Raw genomic sequence first — 17,500 nt, 5'->3', positions numbered from 1 at the left:
TAATAATAATAATAATAATAATAATAATAATAATTGTAATAATAAAAAGATATTGATAATGATATTTTATTTACCTTTTTTTTTCTTTTACATTTTGTACAACAGAATTCAATATATTTATGAGCATCAAGGCCAGGTCTATCAAGCTGAAGCTTTAAGACAAGCCTGAATAGAAAATGAAGAGGAATAGCGCAAATGTATGAAGGAAAAAAAGAAGAGTCTTTAGAATCTACTTTTTTCCTAAGGACTTTTAATAGACTGACTTGATTATTCGTCACTTTCCTCCAAATTAAAGAAGGTCTGCTGAATAGCCGAGGAGGAGGAGGAGGAGGAGGAGGAGGAGGAGGAGGAGGAGAAGTACGGTAATGAGTTTTCTATTTATGTCGCTCTTGAAGATCATCTCCTAAAAGTGTGTGTGTGTGTGTGTGTGTGTGTGTGTGTGTGTGTGTGTGTGTGTGTGTGTGTGTGTGTGTGTGTGTGTGTGTGTGTGTGTGTGTGTGTGTGTGTGTGTGTGTGTGTGTGTTCGCGCGAGCGCGTGCGCGTGTGCGTACACACAGACAAGAAGGTAGAAAGACGCAGACTTACAAACACACACACACACACACACACACACACACACACACACACACACACACACACACACACACACACACACACACACACACACACTAACACACACACCCTACACTTACCTTCCGCCTTGTAGCATGTAAGTTCTTGTAATTAAGCATTCTAAACGTAACATGCAATTACGTGTAATGATGTGATATCATAAAATTTATTAGTATATGCAACTTGAATATCTCTGCTCCCTCCCCACTCCAGTACCCATGTCTATATTTTTAGCCTTTAAGTTACATTTACCACATAAATTCTTTACCATTATAATTACTATTACTACCATCACCACCACCACCACCACCACCACTACTACTACTACTACCACCACATACATACATACATGCATAGTACGCTGCCAGGAAGACGGACAGACAAGCAGACTCACAAAAATGCAGACAGACACACAAGCATGACGACTAATAAGAACACTAACAAAGGATCATGGAAGCACTTCAGGCGGCAATAAGAGAGAGAGAGAGAGAGAGAGAGAGAGAGAGAGAGAGAGAGAGAGAGAGAGAGAGAGAGAGAGAGAGAGAGAGAGAGAGAGAGAGAGAGAGAGAGAGAGAGAGAGAGAGAGAGAGAGAATGATGTTTCTTGTTCCCAGTAGAGAAAGATGCGCAAGCGAATACCCTCATCCCCAAGTCTTTCGTGTCTGACCCTCAGGCTTACTGGCTTTTAACTTGGGAGGCGTGGGAGTGAGTAAGAAGAGATAGGGAGAAGAGGGTACGGGGGAGAGAGAGAGAGGGGGAGACAGAGACGGAGTAAATAGAGGAGGTAAATAAGGGAAAGGGAATGTGTGTTTTGAGGGATAAAAGCGAAAGAGTGCGTAGGTAGAGAGTTGGGGAAGGGGAGGGAGAGGCTGGAAGGGGGAAGGTGACTTAGTGAGCTGTTCTAAAGGGATGCTGCTCTTGCTGCTCAGCTTACAGGAACTGTTCTGAAGCAAGTAGTCTGTCAGAAGCGTGGATGTGTTAAAATCCATGGTTTTACTAAACCACAGAGTTTGTATTTACCGTGTGTGTGTGTGTGTGTGTGTGTGTGTGTGTGTGTGTGTGTGTGTGTGTGTGTGTGTGTGTGTGTGTGTGTGTGTGTGTAATACCCTTTGATCACCTTTTCACCGCGTTGCTTTGCCGCATCCCGGAGGGAGCGACGTCCCCCAGAGGACACCGCGCCCCTGCAAACTCACGCCACACACAAACTCGCCGGAAAATTGGTGCTGTTCTCGAAAGCAACTCGGCAGGAAAAAGCAACGGGGGCTTTGCAGGGTAGAAAGTGGAACTATCATGTGGAGGCATCCCACTGCTGTGTCGAAGCGGGACCGAGCACAACAGAAGGAAAGGAGCGACCGGACCACGCTTGCGGGTAGAAGTCCTGGCCCAGCACTGCTCGCTACAGCAACCTCTGTATCCTGGCGGCGTCTCCCTCACTCGCTGTTAACAGGAAAGGGACCTCTCAGCTTTCTTAAGGAGGGGTCGAGAGTGAGGGAAACACCCCCATGTGATGTGTCGAGGGGAGAAGGAAGGGGAGAAGCAGGAAGAAAAGTGCGAAGGAACGGGCTGGGGAAGGTACGTACACTGTATGATGAATGAATTTGATTTACCGATAATTAGAGGGCTGAGGATCAAGCACGAGGGGAAGTTATCAGAAAGTGTTGCCAGGAGTATTACTGGAAGGGCCGCGCTCACCTTCAGTATGTACACCAACACAATAATGACCACGACGGCACCCATGGAACACACCACCACGACCACGTTATCATCGCCTCATCGTCACCCACACATCCTGCAGCGTCATGGTAAGAGTACTAATATTAAGAAAACAAGACTTCTCAATCTTTTTAATGAAGGATAGCAGGGTAAAAAGAGAGGCAGGCTGGTGATGAGGTGGTGTAAACACTTCCAGAAATATCAGATGTAATAAGAAGCTGTCCTGCATAGAGGTGATTTATGCGCGTGAATGACTCAGGTGCAGGCAAACTGTTATTGAGAGAACAAAGACACAGGAACATCCAAGTGTGGCTTATAAACAACCGAATCGCGTTACTCACCTGACAGATTTAAGGCAGCCGGCAACCAGCTGCCTTCGCCTAACCATACTTCCTTCGAAGCTTCACACCTACTGCCAATACAGAGCTTCACGACTACTGGCAATACAGCACTTCTTGCCTACTAGCAATACATTACTTATAAATGATGCAATTAATCTCTGGTGACTGGCTTGGCCCTCAGTGGCTTGAAGGAGCAGGGAATCTTTCCTGGTGGCTGTGATGTGTCAGCTGTTGCTACATCATCATCAAATCTCAAGCGCGCGCGCACACACACACACACACACACACACACACACACACACACACACATCTAGAAAGGTTACAATATTTCACAATACGTGCTTATCATCGCAACGCATCCTGTTTCTCTCTTATCACCACCACCACCACCACCACTACCACCACCACTTCCACCACCACCACCACCACCATAAATACCACCACTTCCACCACCAAAACCACCACCACCATCAATACCGCCACTACCACCACCAGCACCAGCACCCAGACCATCACCACCACCACCACCACCACTTCCACCACCACTACCACCACCAATATCACTAATACCATCCTACATGCGTGTGTTCATATATTCATCCCACGTGTGCCCATGTCCAGCTATCCTATTTTATTTTAACTTTTTATCTTCCTTCTCTGCCTCTCAAGGGAATTTCACACCCACTTCCAGTCCTTAGGGAAAACACCTGTGTTTGTTCTCAGTCCTTCTGGCTGGTCATTGGCTAAAATAACGAGTTGTCCTATTGGCTCCTTCCCCCTCATTTCATGGCATCTCACTGGTAATTTCTTTCTCCAAAACCAAAAAGGTGATCCACTTAGCTCAGATAAATACAGCCCACATGGTAGCGAGTCATTCAGTCGAATCCCAGTCAGTCAGTCACAAAGTCACAAGCATTCAGTCTTGGTCTCTCACTCAGTTCCGCTCAGTCACAGTTAGTCTTGAGAGACGCTCCTCAGTCATTATTTCATATCACTTTAGAGAGAAAGAGAATAATCAATCGTCACGTTACAATCTCGTCTCCAATCAAATGTGTACATTTTCTACTATTTTCTTCTATTTTCTACTATTAGATCATCATACGTGTCTTTTACACGCACACACCAACTATATCAACTTATACCACTACCTCCAAGCTACCAGAAATACCAAGCTCACTACCGGTCCTTCACGCTACCAACATACCAAGCTCCTCATCTGATCCAGCAGTGACAAGCATTATCAACTGGGCAAGTACTTCATCTAAACTCAAAGCAGTACAGAAGAGGAGAGGTAAAACATAATCTAGAACGAGTGGTGATCGCAACAAACATCAAAACATTTCTCTCTCAACTGGTGTTTTAAAATATTGAAGAAAACCGTCGTGGCATCACAATGAAAAAGTTAAAAGTAAAATACTTCGGAGAAACCAATATCCTGTTTCGTTCTGGAGGTAAACTGATGCTTGCGTCTTGCAGGAGTTTCATGGTTCTATTCTCATTTTGCTCCGCGCTTCAGGTTCGTCACTGCAGCGCTTCATAATGTTCAACTTATTAAGAGTTTCATCATCTTATTATTTGCTTCATGTATTAGGCTCATCTTTTTTTGGCCAAGGGCAACAAAAGACATAGGAAAAAGGTCCACTGAGGCGCCAGTCCCCAAAACAGAAGGGATCACCAAAAATAGATGGATAAGTGTCTTGAAGCCTCCCTCTTGAAAGAGTTCAAGTAATGATTCTTGAGATCACCAGCTTAATACTTTCAGTCATGGTGGAATCAAAACCATTTCGTCGTATTAACTCCTCCTCTCTAACTGACTGTCTTCAGCCTCTTTCTTGTCGCCACTGTGGTGCATATCTTGCTATCTTCTACCGCTATTTTCACGTTGACTGCTCTTTTGATCTAGCTAACTGCATGCCTCCCTCCTCTCACGGCCCAGCTGCACGAGACTTTCTACTTTTTCTCACCCCTATTATGTTCACCTTTCTAATGCAAGAGTTGACCAGTATTCTCAATCATTCATTTTTTTTTTTTTTATAAACTTTGGAACTTCGTTTTCTTCTGTATTTCCTCCTCCCTATGACTTAAACTCTTTCAAGAGGAATGTTTCAAGATACTTGCCCTCCGTTTTTTGATAGCCCTTTTGACATTTCTTTGGGAACAGGAACTCTAATGGGCCTTTTTTTTTGAACGTCTTTATTGCCTTTGGCCTGTGTCCCTCTTACATACAAAAAAGGCCAATATTCACAACTGTGGCATTACTACCTTCTATTTCTTACTCGTCTTCATCCTTCTCCCTTGTATTTGTCATCTTTTTCATTATTTTAAACGTCACTGTCGCATCATTTCCTCCAATCTCTCAACCTAATTTAGTTAGCATTATCTTCTTCCTTAGTCATCATTTTCTCCTTCCTCATCCTTTCCGTCACTCCTTCCTTCACTCATCCATACCTGATTCTCGTATTTAGTGCTGTGTCCATTCGTTTAATTTTACTCCGCGCTGCACACACCCGGGGGAGGGGTGTGTCATTTGTGGAGCTGAGGGCACACGCTCGCCGCCCGTGACCCGCCCCTTCACAGCAAACCATGTCGCGCCGTATCCAGAACATCATGTCCCGTCTCTGTACCGTCCATGTCTCGTCCGTTTTGCAAGGCAATCTTAGTGAGTTGCTTAGCAGCTACTACTTCATCTGGAGCTGTCGCCTTTCTTTCACTCCTGAAATAATCTTCTGGAGAAGGTTGTATTCATTTCTCTTTATGTGGGTCGTTCCGACTGTTCAATGTCACGTGCATGCCTACTAATTCATGGTGATTTCGTAAGACTGAGGCTTCTCGCGGGAGACAGGCACACTATAGGAAAGGTAATGTGTGATGTGTTGAGCAGGTGTGGGCGGCCGCCGATAAAGACCGACGTTAGTGACGGGACTGAGCGAGGACGAGTGCTTCACGCGAGACATTCACACTCTGGGATGGGTAAAAGGTATTTCCACAAGAGGTCACCACACACTGGCGAGACAATCGTGTTTTACCACATCAACCTTCTGACGGAAGAAAGTGTTGGTGGCGTCTCTCTTCCACCGTGCGTCGTGAAAGTATTTACCAGGATAAGTGTTTGCTTGTCAGCGTCGCAGATCATGTACACTGGTGGCAACATGGCGAGTGTCTGTGCCCTGCAAGCAGAGGGCTCCTCCCATTACCATCACGTGCTGTGCCTCATGCATCCTTCTGGCGGCCTTACTGCAGACGTGAAATGTTTCATTATTAAGTTTCAAGACAACATCGTTTGGAATCTGAGTCGATAGCGATGAAAAAGTTCACCAAGTTCCAGGTTCCAGGCGTCAGTCAGTCTTCCAGCTATTCAGGCACCGCCTCGTTAAGTGTGAAATTAATAAAAATCACGAATTTCTCTCAACTCCATTCGCACTAAAGACGAACTAATTCACTTCCGTAATGGGTTGCTTCCTACAATGAATCCAATTACTCGCTGCGTGTTGGGACCACGGCTTTCGCAGAGAGAGAGAGAGAGAGAGAGAGAGAGAGAGAGAGAGAGAGAGAGAGAGAGAGAGAGAGAGAGAGAGAGAGAGAGAGAGAGAGAGAGAGAGAGAGAGAGAGAGAGAGAGAGAGAGAGAGAGAGATACGCTTTTTATCAGGAAACTCACAGCACTCAGTATTATTGGCATCTGGGAGTAAGAGCATTGCAAAATACGAGTATAACACCAACGTCACTGAGACTGAACTGTTTGTGGATTTTAACTGCTTTTGACATTTGAACACTTTCCTTCGACAGTAATTTCTTTCTAGCACTGAGCATTTCATGGTTTTCAAGTCCTCAGTCAACACGTCTCGTCAACGGTACAAGCGTCACCGCAACACTAGACACTGGACACATCGCCGCACCGTGACACTCTCGCCCGTGACACTCACCAGTCATTCCTCAAAGGTTCTGTTCTCTCAAGAGGACTGTTTTCAAGACCACGGAGACGGTTAAGCGGTTTCTTCTGAGTGTTCTCTCACTGGCGATGCAGAATTCTTACTAAATTATCTCTGGAGTGATGAAAATTTCTCTGAAGATTGATAAACTTACACTATGTCCTGTCGTTAGTATATTGTAGAGGTAAGACGCCGAAACACACACACACACACACACACACACACACACACACACACACACACACACACACACACACACATTTTCGGGTGGCAGTAAATGCGAGTGCATCTCAATGCAATGCGATAACAATATTTGAAGCATATAACTATTAAACTTTCACCAGAATTGTTCTCCCATTAATTACTATTCTTAACGATGTGTGTTTGTGTATATGTGTGTGTGTGTGTGTGTGTGTGTGTGTGTGTGTGTGTGTGTGTGTGTGTGTGTGTGTGTGTGTGTGTGTGTGTGTGTGTGTGTGTGTGTGTGTGTGTGTGTGTGTGTGTGTGTGTGTGTGTGTGTGTGTGTGTGTGTGTGTGTGTGTGTGTGTGTGTGTGTGTGTGTGTTTCGGCGTCTTATCTTTCCTGCTCGGTCGTCCAGTGTTGCAGGAACAATAAGAGCGCAGTGTTGGTATCGTGTCGCCCCTGCAAGGTTGCCTAGCCGGGCCCCTCGTTACCTCCTTACCTCCCTGTCCTTCCCTCCTTCCAGGTGCCGCTGTGTATTCCTTCCGCTGCTTCACCTTCGTGTGTGTGTGTGTGTGTGTGTGTGTGTGTGTGTGTGTCTCTCTCTCTCTCTCTCTCTCTCTCTCTCTCTCTCTCTCTCTCTCTCTCTCTCTCTCTCTCTCTCTCTCTCTCTCTCTCTCTCTCTCTCTCTCTCTCTCTCTCTCTCTCTCTCTCTCTCTCTCTCTCTCTCTCTCTCTCTCTCTCTCTCTCTCTCTCTCTCTCTCTCTCTCTCTCTCTCTCTCTCTCTCTCTCTCTCTCTCTCTCTCTCTCTCTCTCTCTCTCTCTCTCTCTCTCTCTCTCTCTCTCTCTCTCTCTCTCTCTCTCTCTCTCTCTCTCTCTCTCTCTCTCTCTCTCTCTCTCTCTCTCTCTCTCTCTCTCTCTCTCTCTCTCTCTCTCTCTCTCTCTCTCTCTCTCTCTCTCTCTCTCTCTCTCTCTCTCTCTCTCTCTCTCTCTCTCTCTCTCTCTCTCTCTCTCTCTCTCTCTCTCTCTCTCTCTCTCTCTCTCTCTCTCTCTCTCTCTCTCTCTCTCTCTCTCTCTCTCTCTCTCTCTCTCTCTCTCTCTCTCTCTCTCTCTCTCTCTCTCTCTCTCTCTCTCTCTCTCTCTCTCTCTCTCTCTCTCTCTCTCTCTCTCTCTCTCTCTCTCTCTCTCTCTCTCTCTCTCTCTCTCTCTCTCTCTCTCTCTCTCTCTCTCTCTCTCTCTCTCTCTCTCTCTCAGGACTAGGTCAGTGGCCTGCGGGGTACAAGTCATTCCAACTTCGGTCGTCCGTCATGACAGTGGATCAGTTCTTTCTCAGGTCTCCCGCGCACACCTCCACGCCGCCCCTTCACCTCACAAAGCTCCCGCACGTCAACGAAACCCGCCTTCCTGTCACCCCTTCTCTTCCCGCGACTCTGAAGCTCTCGGCACAGCCCAAGGCACCGCAGGTCATCGCCAGCAACACCATGGTACTGTCATACTCAGGAACACCCTCCGTCACTCCTTCGACGGCAAGGTGTCATGTGGCCATGCGGTGGTGCCTCGCCCTCCCTCTCTCAGACGCCCCCAAACACTCCCAAACTCCAGTCATCCGTGCCGCTGGGTCTCCACTGTGGGCCTTAAAAAAGTCCATGGGTCACCGAGACTCTAGTGGACTGTGCCGTGTGGGTCTTGCAGCAATCCAGGCACGGCCGATCATCTCTTTCATATTGTGACTAAAAGGTGTGGAACGCGTGAAGGAAAGGACTGGCTTCACGAGTACATGAGCAGTGGCTATGATGGCTCAGAATATCCTGGAGAAGGTTTGCTTGTCTTGCACACGAGTTTCAATTTACTTTAATATCATCACAAACGAACGATAAACGAAGAACAAATAGCAGCATATACATATACATACATTCATATATATATATATATATATATATATATATATATATATATATATATATATATATATATATATATATATATATATATATATATATATATATATATATATATATATGTGTTGGGATTTATCACTTGCGAAGCCGCTTACGGTATACTGCACTACTCAATGCAATGCAATGCAAGAAACAAAATATGAAATTTAAAGTTTTTATTTTATTCATTTATTATTTTTTCGTGTGAAGATGAAAGATGGAACCCGACTCAAGAGTTGCGTATTAACTGTTACTCACCAGCGTTGTTGTTACCGCCGCGATGAGTGGACGATCGTGTCAGGAAAGAACACCGCTGGACATTACCTGGGAAAAAATATATATATATATAAACGTTGGAGTAAATAAATATAACAAGCTTGAACTACAAAAGATAAAAGGGATAAAGCACACGTACATAACTGATCGCATTACTGGGAACACACACACACACACACACACACACACACACACACACACACACACACACACACACACACACACACACACACACATTGTAATGTCTAATAATTTGCAAATAAAATCGTTCCGCACAAAAATGTTTGACCCCGAAGACGGAAGCGCCGGACCAACAGCTGAATGATAAAAATACTTAAAAAAATAAATAAATAAATAAATTACAGGAACCTTTGTTACCGGGGAGGAGGAGAGAGGTGAGAAAGGGAGAGAGAGAGAGGGAGAGGAATGCTTAGAGGAGGTGGAGGAGGAGAAAGGGAGGATTTGCACAGTTTACGAACAATCAGAACATGCTGGGGAAGAAGAGTAAGCTGGAGAGGAAAGATAAGCTGAGGAAGAAAGGTAAGCTGGGGAGGAAGGATAAGCTGGGGAGGAAAGGGGGAAGCTTGCTCACTCTTCACTGCAGCAGGGTGTGAGGGGGAGGGGTGGTTGGGGAAGCCCTCTCACTCTTCACTGCAGCAGGGTGTGAGGTGGAAGGGTGGTGGGGGGAAGCCTTCTCACTTTCCTATGCTGCCTTGCACAAGTCTTGCGAGTCAGCAGAACAGAGCGGCAGTCCCACCAGGCAGTGTCATCAAGCACCACCAGGCGTTGCGAGGGCGCCTGCTGCTCCTGTGGGTCTGCTCGTGTGCAGGAAGAAGGAAGAGGAAGAGGAGGAGAAAGATAAATGCACAGGGGAAGTAAACGAGGGAGAGGAAGTGAGGAAAAACAGTTATCAGGGAAAGGGGCAACCACCGAGAGCCAATTTCTATTATAAACCGTTTTCTATTTCCAGACACCGGCTGCTCTCTCTCTCTCTCTCTCTCTCTCTCTCTCTCTCTCTCTCTCTCTCTCTCTCTCTCTCTCTCTCTCTCTCCCCACCTACGCACTCGCCTTGTGGAGGGGGAGGGGCAGGGAGGGAAGGAGTAGCCACGTAACGTTGTATATAATTACTTGATATCCGCCAGAGGAGCTTCAGTGTCACCGGAGAGTTTTCTTGTTTGGTCTTTTCGCTTTTCACCTCCACTCCCTCATTACCTGCCGGCGGGGCTCCATTCACCGGGTCTGCTCTCCGCGTGTTTACCCTTCTTCGTGCCAGTCTTGCCTCTGTCTCCCCTGCTCACTCCTCTCCTGCTCCTGCTCCTCTTTCCACGACTGCTTTATCTTAATTCCTCCGGGTTGTGTCTACTTCTCTTTCACGTCTGTCTCTCTTATCATCCTCTTTTATTTACTTATCAACGATTTATTTATATTATTTTTTTAGGGGACATTCTTCTCCTTCGTTCTCTTTCTTGTGTTCTCTTGTAATTTTTACTGTCTGTATCTCTCTTCCTTTCTTTTCCTCCACATCCTTCCTTTTCTCCTATCTTTTAAATGGCCTTTCATTTTTGTTTTCCTTTTCTAATTGTTTTTGGTTGTGTTTCTTCGCTTTTTGTTCATTATTATTCATTTGTCTTCTGCCTTATTTTTCTCTCATTCATTTTTTTTTATTTTCCTCGGCTGTGTTTATTTATTTATTTTTTTCTTTATTCATGTCCATTCTATTCATCTTTTCCCCCTGATGTTCTTCCTCTCATCCCCCCTCCAACCACACACACACACACACACACACACACACACACACACACACACACACACACACACACACTTTAGCACACCTCACAGCCAACAAGGCCTCATCGCGACAACCACCAATACGCCACACACCAAACTCTCTGCCGTACCCCTTACACACAGCTAAGCCAAGACGCGCCACAAACACTTACAACAGCACGTCACTAAAGAACACTCACACACGTGCCGCCAAACAATGAACAGGTCCAATCAACTCGCTCTCCTCCTCGGCTAACCTTCTTTCTCCCTCCCTCCTGATACACTCTCCCACAAAGCTAGCACCGCCGAGACACTTGTTTGTGCGAGTCACTCCTGCAAGTCTCCGGGCGGTCGGTGAGGGCAGGACGCGGCGGCACCAACAAGATGTGAAAAGCAGACTGCACTGAAAGTTTACAACGCGGAAGAGGAGATGGGGAATATAGACGTAACCTTCTCCACCTCGATTACAGGAAGTACTGACCTAAAACCGTGATGTTTGCCTGTCTGTTTTCCTCACTTATTCACAACAATGGGACTGAGTTTGGGAATAAAATCCATCACTATTCAACACGGAATGGTGAACAACCTAGGATGCATCAAGGAACTTTTAGAACTCCTCCTCTATCAGATGTTATCAGAAAAAGATATATTTTAAAAGGCAAGGCGCGCGTGCTCTGGAGTGTGATTTTCTTGCTTCCAAATCACACGTTTCTCTTCCATTACCCGCATATATGGGCCGCCTTTTTGTATAGCTCTCTTTGTTTCCTTTCCCTTCCCTCCTCCTTCCTCCCCCCCATCTCTCTCTCTCTCTCTCTCTCTCTCTCTCTCTCTCTCTCTCTCTCTCTCTCTCTCTCTCTCTCTCTCTCTCTCTCTCTCTCTCTCTCTCATATCATCACCCTGCCGCACCATACACAGGTGATCAATGGCCACCAACAAGCCCTTTATCAGTGGTCTCGATGCATCACAAATCTCCGGATGTTGAATCGCGTCACCGCCTGCGGGAAGTCCTAGGCTCGGGGGTGAAGGCAGGAGAGGAGGATCGGAGGACGGGTGGAAGGAGAGGAGGGATCAGGAGGGAGAGGAAAGCTCAGGAATGTTGGGAATGATAAGAGTGCTGAGTAAGGGAGTGAAAAAGGAGGAGGAAGAAAAACGAGTAACTGAAAGAAAACAACACTGCTATGAAAACACTGCAGGGAGACGATTAAATGGCAGAGAAAGACGAGGAGGAGGAGGAGGAGGAGGAGGAGGAGGAGGAGGAGGAGGAGGAGGAGGAGGAGGAGAAGTAGGAGGAGGAGGACGAAAATGGGATCAAAACACTGCAGAGGGATGATAAAAGTGATGACTTATTCCCTCGTGAATGCCTACACACACACACACACACACACACACACACACACACACACACACACACACACACACAGACACGAATCAGGGCAAGGGCAAACTAAGCTATTATTTGTCTTCAGTCATTCCTTCTCCCTTCAAGATTGTTGTGTAATTATAAGCTCATCACAACAGCGACGATAACACGGAGGTATTTTTGATTAGCACACACACACACACACACACACACACACACACACACACACACACACACACACACACATACAGTACACAGATAGATAGGCAGGTAATTTATTGACCACAGTTACAATACAATTACAAAACGTGACACGCAAACAAAAATTTATAAAAACAAAATCATAAAGCCCAGCTCTAGACAAATTAAAAACAGCAAAAACATAATAATAATAAAAAAAAAAAGATCTGATAACATACAAAAATTAAATGAAAATACGAAATATTAACTGAAACATTACAACTGCTGCTCACATCTAAAAGCAAAACATATCTTAAACACAACCTAGCAACACAAAAATAAACTGAAAGTATGAAATATGAACCTCAAAACTATAAAACACACCAGACATCTGCAAAACACTTATTAAAACAAACAAGCAGCATATAAACATAAAATAAGAATACGAAATATTTACTAAAACGTGAAAACTTAGGCACACTCAACATGTTATGACGATCAATGCCACGGGAACGTATCACTCTTTACACACGTTTATACAGGTTAAAAATTTCGTGAATTATTGAGCACAGAGATTTCAATACCATATTTTCCATTAAATATATCTTCTAGGCAATCTAGACCACCACACACACACACACACACACGTGTACCAGCAGCCTAATAGTGAGTCACAGGCACGGTCAGTGAGCAACGAGTGACAGCACGCCCAAAACTCACACACCGCGGCGCGATGACCCCAGCAAGAATGAGGGCGAGGGACGCACAGGAATGAAGCAATTACCGCCCACTGATGCGCCGCTCAGGGAGGGGAGACGAGGAGCACGGCGAGGGGAGGTGACCACGAGGGCGAGTACGAGGGGAGTGAACAGCAATCAGAATGTGTCAACAGGAAAGAAAAAAAAAAGTTTGGACTCTTAGCGTCAATGAAATGAACAAAATTACAAAGACTTGTCTCTCCACCTCGTGCAGACTCCCTGCCTTACTGACTATACTCAGTGCGCCTTCCTGTGACCTGAACTCCTTTAATGAGTATCACGATGTCTTAGGAAGTAAATTGCCTTCTGCTTTTCGCAAAGAGGCAACTTAGAAGACTCCTTTCGTGCTCGCTGCGCTTCTCCAGTTCTTGCAAAAAAAAAAAAAAAAACAACTTCAGTCTGTACTCTAATGACAAAACGATACGTGTGGGTTAATTTTTCCTTTCTACTGTCCATTTACCTTCCTTTCTTCCTTCCTTTCTCTTCTTTCCTAGATACATTCCTTTCCTCTTGTTACACTTCTCTCCTTCCAGTCCTTTCTATTGCCTATTTTTCTCTCTCCTGTTTTTCGGTAGTTTTCTCCTGCTTCCTTCCTTTCTTTTCTCACTTCTTCATTATTCTCTCTCATTTGCAGCCTTGAATGCTTCTCTCTCACTCACTCTATAGCCATGCGTGTCGCAGCCGACCACTTAAACATATCCATCAAGGCCAGAAGTTCTTCATCATTATAACAACATTCACAGCACGAAATGACAAGATACTAATTTAAAGACTTTCCCTTTCCATTCATCTCGTCCTTCCTTCTTCATATTGTCTCTCAGTGTCTCCTTTCCTCCCTTCATGCCTCTTAATGCCCAGATCGTCCTCTTTACCTAAATAATTAAGCGTGGCTCCTAAAATGGTCCCGGCCATTTCATCTGCTGGAATCCAGACTTTCTTCTCGTCTTGGGGAAATTAATTGGCAGCCCGAAGCAAAACCCCAGCGAGACGCTGCACGGCGAGGTAAGCCAGCGTGGGCGGCGCGGCAGCCTGCCTCTCCGGGGCCAGACTGATTAACTCCAGCACCTGCACCAGGTTGCCCAAGACTACCCTGAAGACCTGGTAATGGAGAGGCAGGGAGGGGTTCTCCTCAAGCCTTGCTGGGAGAGGAGCCAGGCTGGGATTCCTTACTCTTTAGCGTATGAATGACTAAATTCCTAGCCCCTTCCTCCTCCTCAACGCTGAGACAATAAAGGAAATGGTCTCCTGACTCCTTTAGAAAGAACCGCGAGGCTGATTCGAAATCCTTATTCCGCAGCGTGAGTAACAAAAAAAGACAGGCATCTTCTGAATGTTCACCACTGGGGAAGGAAGAGGCAGGGAAGGATCCAGCTTTCCTCACTCCACTATTGGGATTGGCGTCGCGGACTTTGATTCCTCTCTCAGTGGGGGATGAAAAAACGCTCGCTTATCTTCTCCTCCTTCTCTCCTTTGTCATTCATCAGTGCTAAGAAAGAAAAAAAGGAAGAGAAAGATCTAAAACTAAACACTGAACTGAAGGAACTTTCGAAGAGGTAAAAAAGACAGGTGACTCCCTCTTTCGGCGTGAAACAGGCGTTACCATATAAAGCACAAGCAAGGGAAGACGGATGAGTGTGCCACAACACGGCAAGGCGGCGAGCAGGCACTTTAAAGCAGAGAGGGAAGGCAAGACATGCGCAAATTGGGTTCTGTCTGCAGGATTTTCCATTGCCTTGTTCACCTCTATTAACACCCACCCTTCTCAACTCTCTCTCTCTCTCTCTCTCTCTCTCTCTCTCTCTCTCTCTCTCTCTCTCTCTCTCTCTCTCTCTCTCTCTCTCTCTCTTACTGATTGCAACAAGAGAATAAATCAAACGAGTATTTGAAGTTCATTATATAAAGAAAAAATAATCAACAGTAAAAACAGAAATTTATGTTGATTGGAAACTAAATGAAGCAAAAATTAAAAAGAAAGAGCTTCAATACGCGAATGAATTAGCTGACAAGCGCGCGTTCGCACACACACACACACACACACACACACACACACACACACACGAAGGCCATACACCTTCTACTTTTCTACGACCTAAACTTCAACAGTAGATAGAAAGAAGATGGAGGAGGAGAAGGAGGAGGAGGAGGAGGAGGAGGAGGAAAAGGTGGTGGAGGAGGAGGACCCACATCCAGCTACCAATCGCGCCCTGTAATGGTGACCCAGACGGAGGAACCCTTGAGAAAACGAGCAGAACCAACATCTCATGGGGCGCCGCTCGTCCACACACACTTTGCAGGGACGCGAGAGACACGTGGTGAGTAACGGGCAGAGAGGAGGCGTCTAGGGGAGTGCGTGGAAGACTTGAGAGGAGGGGAAGAAAAGAATGTCGTGGAGAAGAATGTAAGGACAGAAGTGAAGTGGATAAACGGCGAGTAATCTGCACAGTGTAGTGAAGGGAGCAGGAAATTAATGTCAGAATTCGGAAAAGGTTTAGTTCTCTCACCCCGACTACTTTCAAAGACTACAGAGATGATTAGTCGGGTTCTCAAGAAGGTCACTCCTTTTAATAACATAGAAACCTTGTTAATTCGTTTCTAGAACCATAAAAAAACACTTCATCTAGACAAGAACCATCTGAATGTAGTGGAGGTGCGGCGCGGAAGTGTTTCAGAACATGGCTTTACGTGATGCCCAAGAAAAGGGAAAGGTTTGTAAAGAGCGATGCACGGACTGTACGAAAGGGAGGAAGGGTCAGTGTGCGTAAAGCTTGGGGTTGTGTTCGTAAAGGAATTGTGTTGTGCGAGAGAAACAGTGGAGGGTTCTGGGAAGTGCACGAGTGACAGCACAAAGGAAGGGAAGGAGGAAGCAAGGGGAATATGGTAAGGCAATGTGTGTGTGTGTGTGTGTGTGTGTGTGTGTGTGTGTGTGTGTGTGTGTGTGTGTGTGTGTGTGTGTGTGTGTGTGTGTGTGTGTGTGTGTGTGTGTGTGTGTGTGTGTGTGTGTGTGAGAGAGAGAGAGAGAGAGAGAGAGAGAGAGAGAGAGAGAGAGAGAGAGAGAGAGAGAGAGAGAGAGAGAGAGAGAGAGAGAGAGAGAGAGAGAGAGAGAGAGAGAGAGAGAGAGAGAGAGAAGGAAGGAAGGAAGGAAGGAAGGAAGGAAGGAAGGAAGGAAGGAAGGAAGGAAGGAAGGAAGGAAGGAAGGAAGGAAGGAAGGAAGGAAGGAAGGACGAAGGAAGGAAGGATGCAACGAAAGAAGGAAGGAAAGGAAGAAGGAAGGAAGAAAGGAAATAAGGAAGGAAGGAAGGAAGGAAGGAAGGAAGGAAGGAAGGAAGGCAGGAAGGCAGGAAGGAAGGCAGGAAGGAAGGAAGAAAAGAAAGGAAGGAAGGATGGAAGTAAGAGGTATATGGAAAGGCACTGTGTGAGAGGTGGAGGAGGAAGGACACAAGGAAGGAAGGAGGCAAAGGGAACATGGTAAGATATTGTGTGCGAGGAAGAGTAAGAGAGCGAGCTGCTGTGACACAAAGTTGTTAGTCGCGGTTCATGGCGTTGGTTTTTGGTTTTCATTAATTCCTCGCTCAGCTTCCAGGAGTTGAGTAAAAATGTTTCCATGTTTATTTCAATTTTTTTCGCACTTGCATCCCAGAGAGAGAGAGAGAGAGAGAGAGAGAGAGAGAGAGAGAGAGAGAGAGAGAGAGAGAGAGAGAGAGAGAGAGAGAGAGAGAGAGAGAGAGAGAGAGAGAGAGAGAGAGAGAGAGAGAGAGAGAGAGAGAGAGACGCAGAAGAAAAATGTAAGAGACAAGAGGCAAGTGGAGGAACAGATGAGCTTAAAAGACATGAGAATATTAGGAACATAACGACGACTTTTGAAAGCAAAAAGAATAAAATAAGTAACGAAATATGTCGCAGGAAGAACTCACGAGGAAGAAGAGATGAAGCCGTAACAGACGCAGGGAGGGACGGATACCAACTACTGCTGCTACATGACAGGAATTGGGAAGTGTGCAATGCGGCCACAGTCACGGCTACGGGTCAACAACTTGCTGTATCCACTTATGTGTGCGGCGTTTTCCTTTCAGACTTAGGGTTTCTGATCTGCTGGGAATCCGTCAGTGTCAAGTTCAGTAAAGAGACTGTCAGCCGATGCGAAGACTTCAGGTTGAGGGCACACGCAGGACACAGTAGAGTGAGTGCTGCTGGCTGGTTGAATATTATCCTTGACCTTAGCGTAGACACTCCAGCGCTGATGAGATGAGGTGAAGAATTTAGCAGTGCACATCGGGACTCTGGAGGCGAGTGCTGCGGCGCGGTATGAAAAGCATCAGAAGAAAGTCCATGCGGGAGAATGTGTGGCGAGGAGCAGACCTGTCGTGATCCTTTGGCGGAGAAGTAATGTACTGATATGACACGAGGTGAAGGAGGAGGAGGAGGAGGAGGAGGAGGAGGAGGAGGAGGAGGA

General features: G+C 45.9%; 1 protein-coding gene across 5 annotated transcripts in view; it reads right to left on the bottom strand.

The window, feature by feature from the left end:
* The window catches only part of LOC135101211 (uncharacterized), a 158,859-nt gene that overhangs the window by 28,269 nt on the left and 113,090 nt on the right, over window positions 1-17,500 (bottom strand). For 4 of the 5 annotated variants that reach the window (XR_010269151.1, XR_010269156.1, XR_010269150.1 and 1 more), the window contains exon 4: window positions 8,968-9,033. Coding sequence is in view for 1 of the 5 variants with exons in the window: in XM_064004824.1 (XP_063860894.1) it covers window positions 8,968-9,033 (66 nt within the window). In the remaining 4 variants the exon portion in view is untranslated. Of the gene's footprint in view, window positions 1-2,665; window positions 2,914-8,967; window positions 9,034-17,500 lie in introns of those variants that run through there. The other variant, XR_010269155.1, reaches the window with a different exon arrangement.

Source organism: Scylla paramamosain, chromosome 6 (assembly GCF_035594125.1).
Source record: "Scylla paramamosain isolate STU-SP2022 chromosome 6, ASM3559412v1, whole genome shotgun sequence".
Taxonomy (NCBI): domain Eukaryota; kingdom Metazoa; phylum Arthropoda; class Malacostraca; order Decapoda; family Portunidae; genus Scylla; species Scylla paramamosain.
The sequence above is the reverse complement of the archived record's forward strand: the minus strand, read 5'-3'. Positions and strand labels throughout refer to the sequence as shown.